General features: G+C 40.5%; 1 protein-coding gene across 1 annotated transcript; it reads right to left on the bottom strand.

The window, feature by feature from the left end:
- Positions 1-1,818: 1,818 nt before the first annotated feature.
- Positions 1,819-18,618, bottom strand: VCPIP1 (valosin containing protein interacting protein 1). Its single transcript, XM_072852394.1, has 3 exons — positions 15,710-18,618; positions 10,034-10,120; positions 1,819-6,942 (listed from the first exon to the last, which is right to left on the bottom strand). Exons 1-3 carry the CDS (start codon positions 18,414-18,416, stop codon positions 6,071-6,073), a joined length of 3,666 nt encoding a protein of 1,221 aa, XP_072708495.1. The 5' UTR covers positions 18,417-18,618; the 3' UTR covers positions 1,819-6,070.
- Positions 18,619-19,687: the final 1,069 nt, after the last annotated feature.

Raw genomic sequence — 19,687 nt, 5'->3', positions numbered from 1 at the left:
CACTTTAGAAGTAAAATTAGATTTGCTACCAGCAAGACAAGAAAACAAAATTAGGCAGTCATTTAAAAAAAGAGGTGGATAAAGTCCAAATACAAGTCTGTGCAGCAGTCTCTTAATCATCAAATCAATGCCTTTCATTAACAGAACAGAGAATAATAGTCTTTTCTGAAGCCTCTTAAAGTGTCTGCAAGTTACTGCAACAGAGATTGTGCTTACACTGAAGCCTAATGCCTTTGATGGCATTAATAAATGTTCAGAATCACCCAGCATACATCAATTTAAGTAATTCAAATTAGAATAACCCATTCAAATCAGTTGTGGCAACCAGGTTTCTGTAATGTCAGCTTGGCCATCAAGTCTAGCATGGATCCAAACACTACTACTTTATCTATCATTAACTCAAAACATCACAGATCAGTAGAAGCCAACATATATCAAAGCCTCAATAAAATAAACTCCACATCAAGCAAAGTGACACAGTTTCTATTCACTTTTGCAGTCAATATACATGTTTGAATTGACTCTTCGCAATACCAAAAGCACCCTCCACAACTCACTACGCATGCTGATGAACATCCAAGGTTCACTCTCACCCTGATCCTAGGGAGAAAATTATGTTGTGAGGGGTCTTGTTCTGGCAGGAAGCTGGGGTTTTGCAGGGATGTTAGAACAGATTTGCTAGGGACATACCTAAGGGGGAAAAAAAAACAAACCAAAACAAAAAAACCCCAAAAAAACCAAAAACCAAACCCAACAACTCCAATCTAAAAAAAATTTAGACATATATTAAGGCTGTACAATTAATAGCAGAAGAAAAATGAAAACACTTCGAAAGCACTCTTAACTTGGTTGCTTCATACATTCAGTACTGGTTTTGGCTCAGATTATAAACACTGCATTAATAAAGATGAGTAAATTTCTAGCTTAGCATTAAGCATTTAAGCCTTTGAAATAGAAATGTTCCAAAGGATAATTTTCATTTCTTCATGATATGACATGCAATCAAAATTAACTCCATATATTTACACCTATCATTTTAAAGAATGCTTTAATGCTAGCACACTTTGAATTAAAACCTTTCAATAAATACAGGAAGAAGTAACACAGAGTTTTGCAGATGGGTTTTATGACTTCTTTTCAGGCTCAAAAGTTATGATTACAGTCAATTTTTGAAATGAAGTACCACATGTAGCTGGTGGAAAAAACACAGAGATAATTTAAGTAGTTGTCAGTATGTTCATCTTTGAGTATTGCCAAATTTTCAAAAGCCTAGGTCTTCCAAATTATACTATTCATACTTGCGTATTACATGCATGCATTAAAATTTTGCTTTGAAATACATTTTGGCCAGCGTTTCAAACCACAGATTGCAAGATATCTTAAATGTCATGTATGACTTGGTCAGCATTTTTCTACACCTTCTTCATGGTGACAACTTTGAAAAAAGATTCAGATCTCAGATTGTGGTCTCAAATATATAAAAACCTGTTTTAAAAATCTCTCAAATTCAAAGATCCTATGTGTTTAATGAAATATTCAGAACAGGTATAAGGTCAAAATAACTTTTCCATAAAGAGTTTTTCTTTCAAAAAAGTTTCTTTTAAACAGAAACATAACTAAAGCAAAATGGATGACATCAGAGTTTACTTTTCTAATATTCGTACCAGTTTTTCAACTTCTGTACTAGTATTCATGTATGCAAGTATAATGCAGAAGATAATGTAATTACAACTCATTCATTTTGTAGCCAAATCAGTGTTAAACAGGCTAATGTGTGAAAGGCTAGATAAAAGTTGCACCTTATAAAACCAAAGCAGATGTTTTAACTTATAGTTTTAATATAGCAATCAAAGAAAATTCCAAATACTGTACAGTGAAGTGTAGTATAGTACACTATATACTGTTATAATACACTATTGTTACATTACAGATTAAAAAATCAAATATAATTAGTACAGCAATCACAAATAGAACAAACCAAACTGTGCTGGATAACAGCCAGTACTGTGAAGATGGTATAGTTTCTATGCTAATTTATTTTTAATTCAACATGTAAAGCACTTACTGTTTAAAAAGATTTGTTTTCTAAATATATACACTATTTTAATTCTTATTTATACATTTTAAATAGCATTCCCTCCTAAAAGTGCACTCTTTCACTTCTTGGCAATAATCCTCATTAAACGTAAAATAATTCTGAAAATACCACTCTTGTTTCAACCTTTTATTGCTCAACCGCAGGCATAAGGGCTCAGAGGGAATCCTGCATTCTAAAGATCTTAGCAACTTTTTCAATTTTAAGAAGCTAAACTGATATCCACAAGCAAAACAAAGAAACCACTTACTGTTGTGGTTTTTTTTTTTTTTAACAGAATTATCAACTTCATATTATTATTATTTCACAAAAGCATGTAGATTCTGCTATTTGAAAATGGGAGCCAAACAAATGAAGAGATAACAGTGGCATCTTCTTAAATCATTCATTTTTCATACATTTCAGATCGAGCATCGCTCTCCCAATTGTAAGCATACTATGAATTTTATTAGCTGGCATTTTCAGCGCATTGAAAAAGTAGCAAGCAACTCTGCTAACCTTGTGACAGTGACAATAGATTCTACTTTTTGAAAGACTGTAAATTAAGCATTTTGGTCTTGAAAGTATGCCTGTTGTATCCCAAATATATTTATGTGATTTCATTTGAAAAGCTATTTATTTTCCCTCACTGAAATGCAAACAATTACAAACAGCAGTATCAAGAAGTCAACCTTACTAAGCAGCCAGCCATTTGAAGTAGTAAAAATCTTGCATTTGCCTGGAAAACTGATCTGTTCTCCTGAGGTTTCCCATATGCTCATCAGCAATCTAGTTCATTCTCCTTTTTTTTTTTTTTTTTTTTTTGTACTGGGCCTGTATTTTCAGTAATCATCTCCCATTTAGGTTATACATACTAAGCCATAGTAAAATTTAGGATTTTCAAATAATTTAAGTCGTCTTTGCCATGAGACACTGTGTAGAAGGTGGTTGGCCCTTAGACAAGAAAGTAATCAAGGCAGTTACTCAAATAATTTAGAACCACAGCCTAAGTCCAGAGGCAATTCAGTAGTAAGAAGTTGGGGGTTGTTGAGAAAGGGACACTCTTTATGCCATTTCAGAAGTCCTATTGAAAGGGCTTCACATCCACAATGAGTCAACGTCTTCCCTGCCCTTGTACCCCACCACCATTTTCCTGACTCTAACAGGGAAATCCAATAAGCACACGGGTGCTCCTACAACAGGCACACAGATTTGCCTCAACTTACATTTGCACCCACTGCTAGCAATCAAATGAAACATCTGTTCAAACTTACACTTCAGTGTTCTTTATTTCACTTCTCCTGTACAGTTACACATCTCACCGGCATGTAGATGATGTTTAGCTTCACTTAAGAGTATCAAAAGCCATCTTTCTCAAAACCACTGATATTTAAATGCATGAGAAAGCTACCTGAAATATGAACACTGCAAAGAAATATGCACAATCCTGCTTTACACCAGAGGAATTCACATCAGCGTATCTTGTGATTTTGACACCATTTTACCATTCCTTTTTGAGACCATTTTGTTTTAGGAACTGGAGAGTTCTGATCTACATGACTTGAGTGGACCCGAGATGACACTAAGGGTGAGTCAAACAGAGCTATTATCTGTGTCTATTTCAATTTAGATAAGAAGGAAAATGTCAAATTACTGATGAAATGGGAAGTGTGCCAAAATTAAACCAAGCCTTCCTCTTGACACAGTAAAAGGCACACAAACTTCTGTGGTCATACCAGAAAGGCATGAAAGAAGTAAGCAACTTCTCTTGAAATAAGGATGATGTGCAATAAATATTTCAATTTATTTCAAACTTAAAATTCTCTCATATACACTGCCCCTATTTTTTTCAGCCAAGGAAGACTTCTCTTTCTAAAGAAAAGGTTAAAAATGTCTAAGTGATAGTTACCTTGTCTAAAATGGAAGAGATCCAGGAGATTCCTGCCCCTCAGCCTCTCCTGACTTAAACTCCTTCCCAGGAACATGCCACTGCTATACGTTTCTAAACCTCACACTGTGACAAAGCACAAGCCTCTACTCAACATTTTCTATACAGAAGTAGCCTTCAGACAGCTAGACTGACTCGTGGGAGACAATGTTTTCAGAAGTCATGGCAAGCTTCCAGCTGCTGCATGTGCATCCTGTTTCTCATTGAATAAGCCCTGCCAGTTAATCAGTGCATCAGCAAGGTCAGTTCTGGTGAGCCAAATTACTTCATACATTCCAAGCTTCCAAATTGCTAACTTACAGGTTAGCAATTTAGGATCTTAAAATTTTTCATTTATTTGTGAAAAGGTGATTCTTATTTTTTACCTATAAGTAGTGTACTAAATCGTAAAATATTTATTCCCTCTACATAAAAAGTTAACCAACAGAGGCATTTTAATTTACTTTGACAAAACGGGGGCTATTCTTTAAGTGACTTGCTTCAGTTAATTTTTACATACAAAAATAAATCCTTCCTCATGGGACATTTTATCATACTAATGCTTAGAGCTGTTTAAGTGATTAGAAATGTAAAAAGTGAGGAGACTTTTCTGAATACAAACATATACAATACAAACAACATTTGTGAACTGGTAAAAACCCACATGTGCACAAACACAGACTTCAATATTTAAATGCTCTTAATTCCTTTGAAGCTGTATTAACATCTTTCATCCATTCAATGTAATTTTACCATTAGAGGAAGCAACAATAGTGCACTTAAATATGACTATGAAGATAGGAAGCAAAAGTGCAGTATCAGATACACATTCCCTCCTTAGGGAGCAAGCACAATGGCTGCTTCTCAAGAACTAGCACTGCAAGTCTGATGAACACGCTACTTAAGTGGATACCAGCTATATTACCACTGATGCAGGGAAATCTGCATCACAAACTGAAGTGAGGCTAAGAGAGGTGGGCAGTCTTTATAGACACTGAAACGGCATGTATTCCTTGTTTCCATGGAGTAAACAGTGAGCTTCCAAAAGCTCAATTATCACTGAACACTTTAGGATAATGTATGTTAGAGAGTCATTTCCTTCCAATAAATTGTTAATTTGCTCTGAAGAGGACAGCCATTATTTAATTTTTGCCATTACTAACCAATGCTAGTAATCAAAGTCTTTTAAAAGAAATGGATTTGCCATTGAACATTTGTTGTTTCTGGCAATTGCCAACTCCTTCTCTCCTGCAGTTGTATTAAAAGTTGTACAACATCTGACCAGCTCAGTATTTGGGAGGAAATAAAAACATGCTATCACTTACTAACAGAGCACCAAAATGGTTGTGTTGGCTCAGACAGCCATGCATAACCACACCACATTCACTTTATCTTCATCATACACTAAGTAGCCTTTTTTCTAACTTGCTTAAACTGACAATATGCAGAAATTAGAGAGTTTACTAAAGTTACACTTATTCCAAGATTTCTGACAAGCGTATACAGCTGTATGAATGAAAAAGTTTTTAAATTGGAGGAAGTGCCAGCACAATGTAATTAAAGTACTGTATATGCTGCATTATCAAATTGAGCATAAGTTCAGTTTCAGTTGTTTTTTGAAATGTATGTATAATTCATGTTTATAGTGTATTTTTGAGTGGATTTAAGTACCTGGGACAGGATTAACTTTGTCACGTTTCTAGTTTTGCCTGTTCTAGCCTTTCCAGTAACCTTAAACTAGCATGGTAAGAACCTTGCATGGGCTTAAATTTTAAGACTTTTAAGGAATTAAAAATTACAAAGAATTTTCAAGAACCCACATTTACAGCAGATATTCATCTCAGTGCATTTCCTAATAACTAATTTACAGGTAACAGAGCCAGCCTGGGCAGCAGTATGGTAATATTGAAAGCTATTGCCAATCACACACTTGCTTATCATGCACTGAATAAGATGATATAATCTTTGACATACATACAAGATTTAATAACTAATCACTTTGTGTGGCCCAGCCAATAAACATTACATTTGAACAGTAATTTCTTCTACCCTTATTAGATTTTAACCTATCAAGAGTGATCCATTGGCTCAGTTGCATTAGTGATTCCTGCATCTTGGCTATCCATCTCCTCAAGCTCCTCAACAGAATTTCCCTTTTGTGCTTTAGACCTCGCAGGGAATGTTGTTCCCACAGAATTCACCATGTTACCATCAGTTGATTCAGTATTCAAGTGTTCAGTACCACCTGGTGCAGAAAACGATTCGGGTAAGCCAGCCTGAAAGCTCCCAGTTTTAGCAGTTGAACTCACTGCCTCTACTTTTCTTTGAGATAGATCAACTGATGCTGACTGCTCTGTATTCTGATCCCGCAAATGTCTATCCATTGAAGCCTGAATAGAAGAGACCATTTCCTGCAACTTTTTTCTCTGTGCCTCAATCAAAGTGGGGTCAAGCTGCCTGCTGTCTCTCATTGTCACAACTCCCGGAGCAATTCGGATAAGCTCACTGTTACCAGAAGCAGCTGTGAATACAGAAGGCTCAATTTTAGCAGAAGGACTGAAGTCCGTTTCTGTGCTATGCTTTTTTAAAAGTGGTGTTTCCCTGGCTCTTTGATCATGTTGTTGACTACTAGATGCAGTTCCTAGGGAATGGCCCTTTCCTTGAAATGCAGTTATGTTATGTAGCTGTTCAGATTTCTTTTTCACTACTCCACCACTACCCAGCTTCAGCATTCCATGTGAAGGACTTGCTTCCCTGCTTCTTGAAGTAGCTTCTGCTCGCACTTGACTTAAGGCCTCTTTAACCAACTCTTCAACATCAGGACCAATAGGAAAGTGCCCAGCAGCATCCACACACAGCTCTAATCTGTCTTCTGCTGCATTGTACACAAAGTTTTTACCAGGCAGATGTGGAAAAGTACAGTGCTTGCCATCAGCCAAACCTATAAAGATAGAAAAAGTTATTTGAAGTGCTAACATATTTTAAGGCATGCTCTGAATACACAGTAATTATTGTATTTAAACTTATTGCATCAAGTATGTAAAAACAAACACACTGAGACTTACTACTGTGGAAGAAAAACAATTTAGGCTTGTATGCCATATGATAGCAATCACAGTATACCCCTAAGATGCTGCTGCCTTCTATGGTGATTCTAATGAAGAGACAGGACTGTAGTATTACTAGGTAAAACAACCACCTTGCTGGGACTTGCAGTTCTAATACAACAGAAGTTAAAGAAATAGTATATGCTTGCAGTAACACAAAGCAAGCCAAATCCCATCACTACCACCACCACCCTCTGCCCCAAAACCACCCAAAACCAAACAAACAATCAAAAAACCCCCCCAGAAAACTGCCAAGGAGCACATTTCAAATCACTGCCTATCTGGAGAAGTACTATTTAAGACCACTTCCATACTAGTTAGAATTGTAGTAGGATTTCAGGATGTACAACTGCTGCTAAGTCTGAGGAATTTCAAATTTGCTATTTGCCTTCTTCTCAAAGCGGAAGTGTTGCTAGATAAACCGAAGTGTTTCAAGTTTACTATGTTTAGTAGTCCTGGAGATTATAACTACTAACCTTTACAAAACAAACACGAGGGATAATATTTTTGATCTGCTGTTTGTTTCATTGTCCCACTTACAATTTGACTGATCTGCTAAAATTGAGAGTTCACTAGACAAATTTAAGTTCTGAAGCTGCTCTCTGTCAAAAATTGGCAACATTTGGTTTTCCAGTTTATCATCCTAAAATACAAAATAACTCTTTCAACTCTGCTCCATATAGGTTGTGGTAAAAGCAGTGAGGTATCACTTTAGTGACAACAGCTTTCTGTGAGTTAAAAGCTCTCTGCAGATGAAAACTTGGCTGCAACAACTCTCTTCAGTTCTATTAGCTATGCAAGGAGAGCTATGATAAAAAAACGCACTTTTTTAAAAGTGCCAGGAATAGGTAAATTAATTGGATTTTTCTTCATATTCTCTTACAATTCTTGAAGAAAAACACTAGAAATTATGCAGAAGGGAAGAAACACAACAAGCAAATCCTATTTCTGCGTTATCAAATACAATGGAGTCAAAACAAGTATTCTGGGCATCAATGAAAAAGGTCACTCAAATAATGTGAAACATTATTAAACTGTTTTTATGCTGATGAACCAACTGACCAATCTCACTCATCCTCCACAGCTTCTGATTCACACACTTTTACAGTTGCAGAGCATCTATACATGAGATTTTATTCTGAGAACTTCAAACATATAGCTTCTTTCTTTACATATCCATGGGAACCAATAAGCAAACAGCCAAAACACGCACGGAACAAAATTTAACCCCAAACACCTATACCTCTAACTTAGCCTGAAGAATGTATTGTAACTACATAATTTACCAGCACAACCTTCATTTGCAAAAGAGAGCTGTAACAGCTCCTATGATAGACCAAAACTGCCTCTGAAATTGCAATCCTGAAATCTCAAAATAAGATCTTAAAAAATATCTACTAAATCAAATTTCAATTTATTAGTACCTATTTCATGTGTAGTACCTACACATGACAGAAAGCTTTGTTCCAAATGTCCAGTATAATAGTTGCATTATTACATCAACTAAAACATTACAAATAGGTAAGAAGCTTCTTTAAGTGAAAAAAATAGTTAGATTGTTGCACACTGTAATTGTTTAATCTGGAAATTTAGTAGTTCATAAAATGTTAAAATCATGCAAGTATGTTAATGCTGAAATAGTAATTCTACATACCAAGGTAGTGCACCTGCGCACACAGAAATGCAATAATGTTCAAATATAGAACAGCATTTCCCACAGCCTTAGTTCTTACATTGTCAGTTGGCAAAAATGACTTTTAAGTCAGGCATTTTCTGTGAGTTAATGACCAGCTGGGTTAAAATCCCTTGGATTCATTTCAGGTTCTCAACTCTGGCTAGTCATTAATCAGTCCAAAATGTCCTTTCCATCAGGCACTATTTAAGCTAATTCACTTGCCACAAACAATACACCAGTCTTTACTGTACAAGCATAGTAAAAGAAAGAAAACTAAAAGGAAACAGATCTGCTATAAGACACTTGCATGCTAATTCTATTACCCAGGCTAATAATTCAGTGAGAGGTAGTGGGCATTGAGTATACCACGCATTTTAATTACTGCAAACAGAACAGAAATTACATGGTAAAATACCTGTTTCCAGAAATAATCAAGATTAAGTTAAGGTTGATAAAACTGCCTAAGAAGAAATCAAACAGTAAGAAAGCAGCAAAGGAATCATTATTATAGAAGAAACCACCAGAGCTAAACTATGAATGCAAAGACTTCAATAAGAAAATAAACTTTAAATGAGAGAAAATAACTGACTAGTACTTTCTTCTCTAAAGAAACAGATGTTATTCTTTGTAGGCAGTATTTGTAAAGCTGTCTAAAAATCAAATATACTCTACTTGCTTGGTTATTCTGCACATAGTCCAAGATGCGACATTTATCAATGCAAGAAGGGGATGGATAGCTTTGCTTTTGAACAACAGTCTTAGGAATATGAAAGACAGATTTAACCAACCATTTAAATTTAAAACGTGCAGTACCCCTGTATAAAATAGCTACTAAGAAGCACACTAGAAAGATGAACTGCTTATCCAGTAAGCATTTTAAAGTATAACAGGATTGGGTCCTATGATCTTCTCTTTGTTTGATCTTTGGTGGGGGGAGGGGGAACCAACACCAATCAGTTGACTTATTGAAGTTGTTTGTACAATTCAGGAAGTTTAAATGGAGATGTATGGTTGTAGACAAAATTTCAGAAAGGAAGAGATTTAAGTTGAATGAACTAGTCTTAGTCAGATTCCCCAGTCTTAGGCTCTCTGAGGGAGCTTAAGGAGCTCTACAATATTATGAAAATGAAAATGTACCATGGTAATAAAATAAAAATATATTTATGCTTACAAGTGACTCAATACCTATTTACAATTTTAGAGACCTGAAAACAGAGGAAGGAAGGGATAAAAACAAAACCAAAAAATACCTGTTGTTTTCTTCATTATGCTGTAGAATACTCCACCCTGCTGAAACAATTGAGGAAGCCCCTTTGCATAAGACCAAACATCTTCTCCTGTAAAAATCAAACACAATCATTAGAATTAAACAGTCATATTTTAACATTATAGACAATGGCTGAAAATGTAACTCCTTGAATTAAAAGCTGAATCCTCACTCTCTTCTATGCAATTAAGAATTTGAATTCTTATTGCAAATTTACAGAACAGGAGCCCAGGACGTTGAGAAACTTTCAGGAAAACATACCATCATCTGCAGTCAAATATCCTACATGTTCTAGTACAAAGGTTCCCAAATTTGATTTGATGCAAGCTGCAGCTCCTGGTTCTTTGCCAGGCCCTACGCATGAGTCTCCATTCCCCTCCTACCATGCTTTCAACATAAAACTAGGAAATGACTAACACACTTCCAAAATTCAAGCACATACCCTTGCACATTAAAACATCAATTCTGTATCCCTACACCTTCTCTAAAATCAAATCTCAGTTTCACAGCTGCCATACAGCAGACTTCATACTGTAGCCGAGATACAAACATCCACACGGGCAGCTGCATAGAAGCTCTGTCTGTACCTTGCTTTTCTTGAGAGTTAGAAACAAAATACCAACTGTGAGGCCCCAGCAGTTCTGTGTAACTGACATTTTTCAAAGATGCCAAAAATGGCATTGAAATATGACAACTTTAAATGCCACTGAGAGGGGAAAAAAAAAACCAAACTAGACTATGTAAGAAAAGGAATATAAAGAACAGAAAAATTGGGTTACAATGACAGAATATCAGTGACCTAACAGCACCTGCTAAATCAGTTAATTTTTTTAAAAATCTCCATTTTTACCTATACCCTTTTCCTCATTTTGCTAACCACTTACCTGCTTCAGAGAAGTGACGTGTGAGGTAGCTGTCAAAGCAGCGCAAACAAAAAGTACTGATAAATTCCATTCTCCTGATGCAGAAACAACTACTATGCATATATATTTTCAGAAAAAAATTGCTTTTCCCACTTTATATCAAACATTCAGGGAACATACTGAGATACTTTAAATAGAAATTTCACCCTTCTTTAGGCATCAAAATCTCAATAACCATGTATCTCAATTTTCTATTAAAATTGGAGACTGTAAATCATCAACTAAAGTTAACTGGATGCACTTACTACTTGGAATAGAGATAGCTGGAATGTGTGAGGCTGTAAAATACTACCCACCAATATTTCTTCGCTTGCTGTTAAGAGCAAAATAAAAGTAAAAAGTTATTTTTAATAGCTTCCACATACTGAATATAGGGCACATCTAAATCCCTCCTTGCATTTCTTTACTACGTATCCCACAAGGTAACTGTGGCTACTCTCCTATCCCACCCACCTCAGGTGAGAAAATGTTTCACCCTCGTGACCGTGGCATTATGTGCTACATTACGCTTTGACACCCTTCAAGCCACCCTCCAACTTTTCTGTTTCCCTTCCCCGACAGGCACGGGGCTCTGTACACTCCCCTGCTCGTCTGTCCCCCCAGCAGAAGGATTCCATCGCTCACCTCTCCACTTCAGGTGTTATTCAAGTCCCCATTCTCTATTAAAAGGTACAGTGCATCTTCATCGTGTTTTGTCTTTAGACATTTTAAAGACAGGAGACCTACATAATCTGACTCATTTTAAATGCATTCCCTTGAACCATATATGCTCTGGTTCATTGCATTCATTTGCACATCAAGCTCACAGACTTGGCCTTCACTTCCTAGCAAGAACATCCAAGTAAAACGAACTACTCATCTTTCTTATTTTCCATCCTGAAGAAGGAGGTCTTGTCTTTTGACTTTATCCTGATAACTCCTCTCTACTCACTTGCTAATAAATTTGAAGCTCCTCTCCAGCTCTCACTGACCCACTAAAAAAAAATAATAATTAAAAAAAAATTAAAAGGAGCATTCTCTTTTCCTCCCCGCTATTACCACTGCTTTCCCTCTTCTTCAAACAGCTGTATGGAGGGAGGACAATTACTGCTGATAACACTCTCTCTCACATTTTTGCTGTTTCAAAAGGCCTTCAGGGCTACCTTGCATCCCTATTCTCATTTACATTTTGAAATACACATCCCTATACACAATGGCTCCAGAGCATCACTGCTGTGGCTCTTCATTTTCCCCCAAGCAGCAGCAAGCTGAAGTCTTCCTGATGGTTTAAATACTGCCCACAAGAATCAAAATAACCACAACACTGATAAGTAATGGAATACAGTCGTCAGTCTGCTGAAGCCTGGGGAGGCCACAGCCAGCAGCCACACAGTGGCTGATTCCATACTAAGGACTCCCATACTGCTGCATCTAGCAAGCCATTCTTATTTGAAGGATTCCCTTCCCTTCCACAAGACAATGACCAGGCTTTTAGAAGAAGACCAGTTTTACACATTAGTGGCATTCTCCAAGGAAAGATTCCCTGTTCACTCCAGGCATGATTTTTCAAGCCTTGCACCAGAAGAGCATCGTTGTTTAGACAGCCTTTTATGCAACACTAACAAGGACTACATCCAGTAAAGTACGGAGAGCAGGGCTTACAAAACAAAAGCATCAGCCACTGAAAGAAATACAAACTAACAATGCTGTTTTGATAAAGAGATCTCAGATTGGAACACCAAAAAACCCCACAATTACAAGTGGACTTTCCCAGATCAGAGGAACTACTGTGTGTGATTCAACTAAACTACATTTGAGTTTGCACATTTTTGTTGCTAGTTGAGTTTTACTGTTTGTTTTGGTTATGTTTACCATGGGAGTAAGATGTTTATAGGTCACAAGTTAATTTGGGTGATCATTTAGTTAGATTAAAAACTCCCTCAAGACACTACATTTATCAAAGAGATGACATTCTTCGCACTATTCCCACTCCAGTACACATTCCTGCAGCCCCACAACATTAAGGTATGGCAACAAATGAAGACTATCCTACCCACAAGCATGCCTCATACACTGCCGAAAAAGAGCAGGTACAGACTAACCTACTCCAGCAGAAGCCCAAGATCATCACTTTGTACAGCAGAGAAGACACACAGAAGTGCAAAACAAATCAAAAACTCAGTTGATAAACATAGGTTACAGGGAACTACAGTTGGCTTAAAAACAAGCTGTTTAAATCCAAGCAAATCCTGGTATCAATTAATACATTTAATTTAAACCTGGCTATTTTGATTTCTTGTGCACTGACAAATTCATCAATGCAAAACAAACCCATCAAGACAGATTCATACGTGGCTTGCATGTATCCAGAGTGCTTCTGCATGGGTGTATATAAAATCAGTTTAAAAAAATAATGTTTTAACTATGTTAATGTAAAATTAGAAGTTCTTTAGTAATTTCCTTATAGAATTCTGTATTTTGAGCTAAACAAAAGTCGGGGAGAAAACATTTTATACATGATTTTTTGTAAAGCTAAGTAGTCCAGAAGTTAGAGAATCTAATTTCCCAAGGCTTATTTTTAAGTTTTACACATAAAAATGAAATAACATGGTCTAAAATTTTAATAAGTTAACTAGCTGAGACCAGAAAAGAAAAATTCTAGTAACTGAAATATGAAAGAAGCATCAAGTCAGCCTACAAGAGACCCTGTATGAAAGAAAAGCTTTTAAGCATCCAGAATGAATAGTTATAGATGTTTGAAGACACACTTTCACTATGGGCGTTGGGGGGAAAAAAAAAGCTCTCTGGGCCAGACATGCTTTGCTATTTCAATAGCATCTCCCCTCTACACAGTCTAATCTGACTGTATTAGATGAATGCTTTTAGCAGAACAAAGTTACAGCAAGAGCATGCAGGATAAGCTGACTCTCAGAACTCTGCAGCGCTGGTTTTTAGCAGTACAGAAACGTAACTGAAAAACACTGGGGCTTCTTGTCCCAGAAAGGCTGAATATGCCACCTTGAGGAACTGCCACCCCAATACTCTTAAGAAAGTGCAAGGACTTAAGAAGTTTCTTGCAGTTTGCTTCGCCATTGAAAAAATCACAATTGTAAGTAGTCAACTGTCTAGAGTTTTTCCACGAGTATCTTTGAAGGAAAATGAAGCCCTGATGAGAAAAGTGATTATATAAAAATAGCATCTTATTCAGTAGCTGCATAAGTTGTTATAACTGGTTAGTTTATCATTTGCTGACGCTTTGACTTCTATTAGTAATGCAAAATGGATGCAGTCAGAGAAGGGCGAGATAAATTCTCTTCTAACCTGTGCTTCAAAAGCAGAGTCTAACAGCAATGAGAGTCAAAGACAAAAATGGATTCTTGAGTACAAGATCAGCTCACAGTTTATAGATAAATACTTGTTAAAAAAAAAAAAAAGAGAGACACTCCTTAATGCTGAAGTCACCGAGATACTTTTAAAGCACCTCAGAGTTTTTTGTAAACCAATAAATACATTTTCAGGAGTATTTCCTGAAAACAGGAAAGCACTCTTTTAAGCTTCATCTCAAAATTAAGACAGCTTTTAAACCTAACCTTTTCCTGCACTTTGGAACTGCGGTGTAAATGTCAGTGTGACGAGGTGGCTAGTGATTCAGCACGATATCTTGCAAGAGACATGGGAGTAAACAATCAGCCTTGGAAAAGAATCAAAGTTCTGCATGATGAACTTCCGACATACCACTCTGTGATTATGTAATAGTTTCATTTCTAAAACATCACATGCTTTAGCCACACCAAATCCCTCCAGCAAAAGAGAAGACTCCCACAAAAAAACCTGTAAACATTACTATTCAACTGGTTCATAGAGCTAAATGTATGATAATTACTGTTCTACTTCCTGCCAGTAAGCAGCAAGAACTGTGAAACCCAATGAAGAAAGTACACAAGTGAAGGTCCAAGTCTCCTGAGTCCAAATATGAAAATAAAAGCCACAGGCACCTGGGAAAAGTTCTTTCGTCTTGAATTATTAACAGTGAGTCAGATTTACATGACTGATGATTTATAAGCATAGCTTTGCAAACCTATGTCCACCTTTGGGATTCAAAGCTGTGTTTAGCTTCTTTCAGTTTCTCCTCTGCTTACATTCTGGAAGAATACTTTTCACAGCTTTTTAAAAAGACCAGACCTTAACTTAAAAATTAGCAGATTAGCTAAGGATACAATGTTGTGTTGATTTGCTTAAACCAACACAACGCCCTGTGGAGAGAAATGCCAGGACTTTATCCTACTACAAAGGTGACAATTTGGTCCTCGAAGTTCCAATGAGCAGACATTCAGCGTCCCCTTCTCACCTCTGCTCTGAATTTATTTCCTGAAACCTGAGGGAGATGTAGGAAAAAAAAGAGCATGTGGCTCACACACATACACATCAGATGTGTGCCTAATGAGAGACAGGAAAAACAAATAGAGAGACAGATAGAAGAAGAAATACAACAACTTCTAAACAGCAATTTTAAAAAGAGGACTTTATAGCAAAGAAAGAACAAGTATCTCATATACACATTTTTAAAAGTCACAACACTCAACAAATCACTGACAGCACGTTAAATGTTCTTCTAATAGAGGAATAAAGGAACTAACCTTCTCTGTGGTTATAGAAAAGAAAAAAAAAAAACACAAAGAGATGTATGTAACTACAGTTGTAAAATGTTATCTTCTACTTAAAAATACAATTTTTAAGTATATTGAAGTCAGCCTTACCCATTAGTGTTGCTAGAAGACAGAGAGAATACATCTCTTTATCAACTTGCTCTTGCAGTTCCTTCGATGAGATTTTACTAGTCACAGCTACATCTTCATGCTTCACAGCATGGGCCGAGTGTGCTGAAGCAGACTGCCTGCCTTCCTCCTTACCTTTCAGGATTTCTATCGCAATCCTGTCACCATGCTGCAAAGGAACAGGCTCATTTTCCATGCCTTCTTTGGGAGGCAGAAGCTCTTTAGGAGGAAAGCCATAGCGAATACATTGCAAATAGGGAGGAATATTAAATTCTCTCGCTATGCTTTCCTGTAGTTCCAAGAAGGTGGTAGTGCACTTTAGGGTAAGCATTGACTGCCTCCCATCATTTGTGGTTATTCGAATTTTCTTTTCTTTTGTAGATGTTGGAGAATACGGGGTTTTTGTTGGTGTAGCAGGTGCAGATGATGGCCCCTCACGAACAGCCCCAGGAGAAGCAGTCCTAGGTTGCCCCTTATGCTCTTGTTTCAATTTTTCACTTTTCCGTTTTTGCATTACAGAAGCCTGGTCTGCAATGTTCTGCTGAATAGTTCTTTCAGCCTTGCTCATATTCAGCTCCTCCTTGTGCAAAGTTTTTGTCTTCTGTCCAGTCAAAATAATTTTGGTTGGAAGTTGTGACTCTAACTCTTGTCCTTGCTGTACATCATCAGCTCTTTGGGCGTGAGCACCATCGATATTTACAGGGGTATAATCATCAGGGTTCTTTTTGGCAGTTTGATGCAATATGGTGTTGACAACTTTCTGAACAAGAATCTCACTACCAAATTCACCAGGGAAGTGCTTGGTCACAAGTTTCATGGCGACATCATACACATTGCTGTTCAGAGATGTGTCACTTTCATACTGGAACCAGTAGACTGTCTCTCTCACCACTCTTCCACCCCACTCCAGAGTAATAGGAAAAGCTTCAGGGAGATTATCATATTCTTTACCTTCCCAGTAGTGCTTGAATCCACAGCCACATTTGCCGCCTGTAGACCTAGTATTAGTTCTGTCTCCATCCAAATATGAAACAGATCCATCTTCTCTGACACGGCGCACTGAGTTACCATGACACCAGTTACAAGCAGTCAAACTACTCAGGCTATAGTCTGGTACCAGCACATCCTTTGTGGGGTTGTAAGAACACACCAAACTGTTCAGGGGAAAACTGTAATTTTTGTCAGGCCTTAGTTGGCCGTGGGTACTTTTTGCCAGATTATAGAGTTTCCCCCCAGGAGCCAGCCACTCCGGAGGAACATGGTGCTCTGAAAGGGCCCCGCAGATGAGGCACCTGTGAAGGCGGTTGTCCATCACTGCTTTTTTGGCAGCTGCAGTGACTTCTTCAGGCTGGACTCCTATTACACCAGTCCTTCTGTAGAAATACTGATGTACATCAGCTACAAGACTGGGATGGATACCGTGTTTACTCATGAAAACCTCCTCCATTGCAGCAACGAGCCTCATCAAGTACTTATCTTGCAGACTTCTGTCTCCGCCAATAACACAACCACCGTCCTCCTCTAACTTGATGTACTTTTTGATGAGGTCTTGAGGAACTCCCCAGGCTTTAGGAAGTAGCTTCCTAGGCAGTTTAGGTAAAGCAGCACCTTTTATTCCAACTAGAGGAATATAATGGTTACGTCCTGAGCTACTCCATGCAATGCAGATCGGCTTGTTCAACATGCCATCTTTTCCCATGCATTTTTCTAGAGGTACCAGACCAGGGAGGAACGTCGCTGAATAATCTCCGGAGCTTCGCATTCCGCTCAAGGAGTCTAACAGGATGATAGGCCGGTGAAGCACGTTGGCCAGACCAAAGATGTGAATATTCCTAAGGCCCATTGGCACACCTTCTGGAGGAACAAACAAAGGGTCACATTCGTTGATAATGTCCTCCCACTCTGCTGCATCAATAAAGTCATGGAAAAGCGCCTTGTAGTGACTCAGATTCTCCTCAAAATGCTTCTTTAAATTCTCTCGCAGAGCATGCCAGAACAGTTCCCTGCCCACAAGCGCCCGCGAGACTGCGTGGACGAGGCAGTGGCCATCTCCATCCACATGGACAGGAATGAGGCACTCCTGACTGTTATTGGCCTTCTTGATGTCTTCCAGGGTGTCGTGCAGGTAGATGAGGCTGCCAGAGCGGTCCTTTCCGTAACCGATGGTTTCAACATGCTCCGGCTCAATGAGGAAGGCGCGGTCACCCAAGAGGGAGCAGTCAAAGATGTCTCCCTGGTTCATCTCTGTGAGGAGCTTGGCTTTGCCAGTTTGCTTATCCATACCGTAGCGGGCCAGGATGGGGGCCAGGAGCTTGCAGTGGTAGTTGGAGAGGCCCATGACTTTGACGAGCTCGGTGTTCCTGCGGGGCGGGCCAGCGCCGCTGACACCCAGCAGGGCGTTTCGCAGCAGGTTGTGCAGCACCAGGTCGGGGTCTGTCACCTCCTCCACGGCCAGGAGCTGCCGCTGCTCGTGGCGCTGACCGCAGTCCGTGCACTCGATGCTGCCGCTGCTCTGCGGCCCGTGGGCCGGGAAGAAGAGCCGCGCCTGGCATTTGGGGTCGGGGCAGGTGCCCGAGAAGATGCGCCGGTCCCGCTTCTTGGAGGCGGCCGGAGGCGGCGGCTGCGGCTGCTGCTGAGGAGACGGCGGTGGCGGCGGCGGCGGCTGTTGCTGCTGCTGAGGCTGAGACATCGCTCTGCTCTGGCCGGGCTTCACCCCCACCCGCGCTCCGCCGCCCTCACAGGCTCATCCCCTGCGCCCCGGCTAGCGTCCGGCGCCTGACAGATTCCAGCGCCTGACAGATGCCGCCGCCACCGGTGCCGTCCGCCAACCGCCCATCCACCGAGCGCCCTCCCGCCGCCGCCGCTGCCGCCGCTCCTCGCCCCCACCCCCGCCTGCCCCCCCCGGCAAACGCGGAAGCCGCCGGCGCCGCCGCTTACTGCCTCTTCGCTGCCTTAGCCGTTGCCCGCAACGCAACGGCCTCTCGCACTTCCACGCCAACGGCGCAGGCGCGGCGCCGCAGGGGCACTCGGGAACGGTAGTCTTCGCCGCCGCGAAGGCCCGGCGTGGGGAAGGGAACGAGGAGCGCGCGAAGACTACAGGGACCGTAATGCCAGGCGGCAGAGGGAGGGCGGGGGCGGGGCGAGCCGGGCCGGCTGCACCGCCCCGCGGGGTTTCTGGGAAGTGTAGTCTTCCCCCGGCTGGGCCGCGGAGGAGGGGAGCCGAGAGGGACACACTTAGGGCGCTCTGCAGGCGCTTGTTGCGCTTCCTGTTTCAGGGTGTGGGGGAAGGGCAGGCTGCTGTGTTTAAGGTGACACCCCCACATATATATTCCTCTTCTGTCACCCCCGCGGCGTCAATGCTGAAGCAAGGCTCCCTCCCGTGTCACCTGTCCCTCGGGGCAAGCAGCCGGGGAGGGAGGCTGCTCCCGCTGCCTGAAGCCGAGGCGCTGGGAGCTGCCGCTGGGCCTTGTTCCCCGGCCCCCACAGCGCTGCCTGGCAGAGCTCCCACAGGTTGCCGCCGACGAAGGGCTGACAGAAAGGGGCGCCTGCACCTCCGCACTGCTGTGCAGGGCCGGTCTGAGTGCCCGGGGTGGGCCCCGAGGGCTTCCTGGGCATGGAGGTTTTCAAGCAGCACCGCAGGCAGCGCGTCCTCCCCGGCAGCGATCCCCTGCAGACGTGGGTATGCGGGCTCTGGCCCCCGACGTCTGCCCACGCGAGTCACCGTAGCCAGGCCTGGCCGACACGGTGCCTGTGCCTGCTCTTCCAACTCCCCAGGCTTTCTGGAGCTGCGTGTACCCTTGGCGGGGTTTCGCTTCCCAAGCAGCTAGGCCAGGCTGGTTCTCCAGGAGGTGAGCTATCTAGCTGGAGGTGTTCCCCAGCTGCCGGCTGCTGATAGCGCCGAAACAAGACACGAGGAGATGCGAGAGCAAGTTGTTAACACAAGTGATCCCTCCTGCTGGT

Source organism: Ciconia boyciana, chromosome 2 (genome assembly GCF_034638445.1).
Source record: "Ciconia boyciana chromosome 2, ASM3463844v1, whole genome shotgun sequence".
NCBI classification, from domain to species: domain Eukaryota; kingdom Metazoa; phylum Chordata; class Aves; order Ciconiiformes; family Ciconiidae; genus Ciconia; species Ciconia boyciana.
This window is presented reverse-complemented; position numbering and strand designations above follow the sequence as displayed.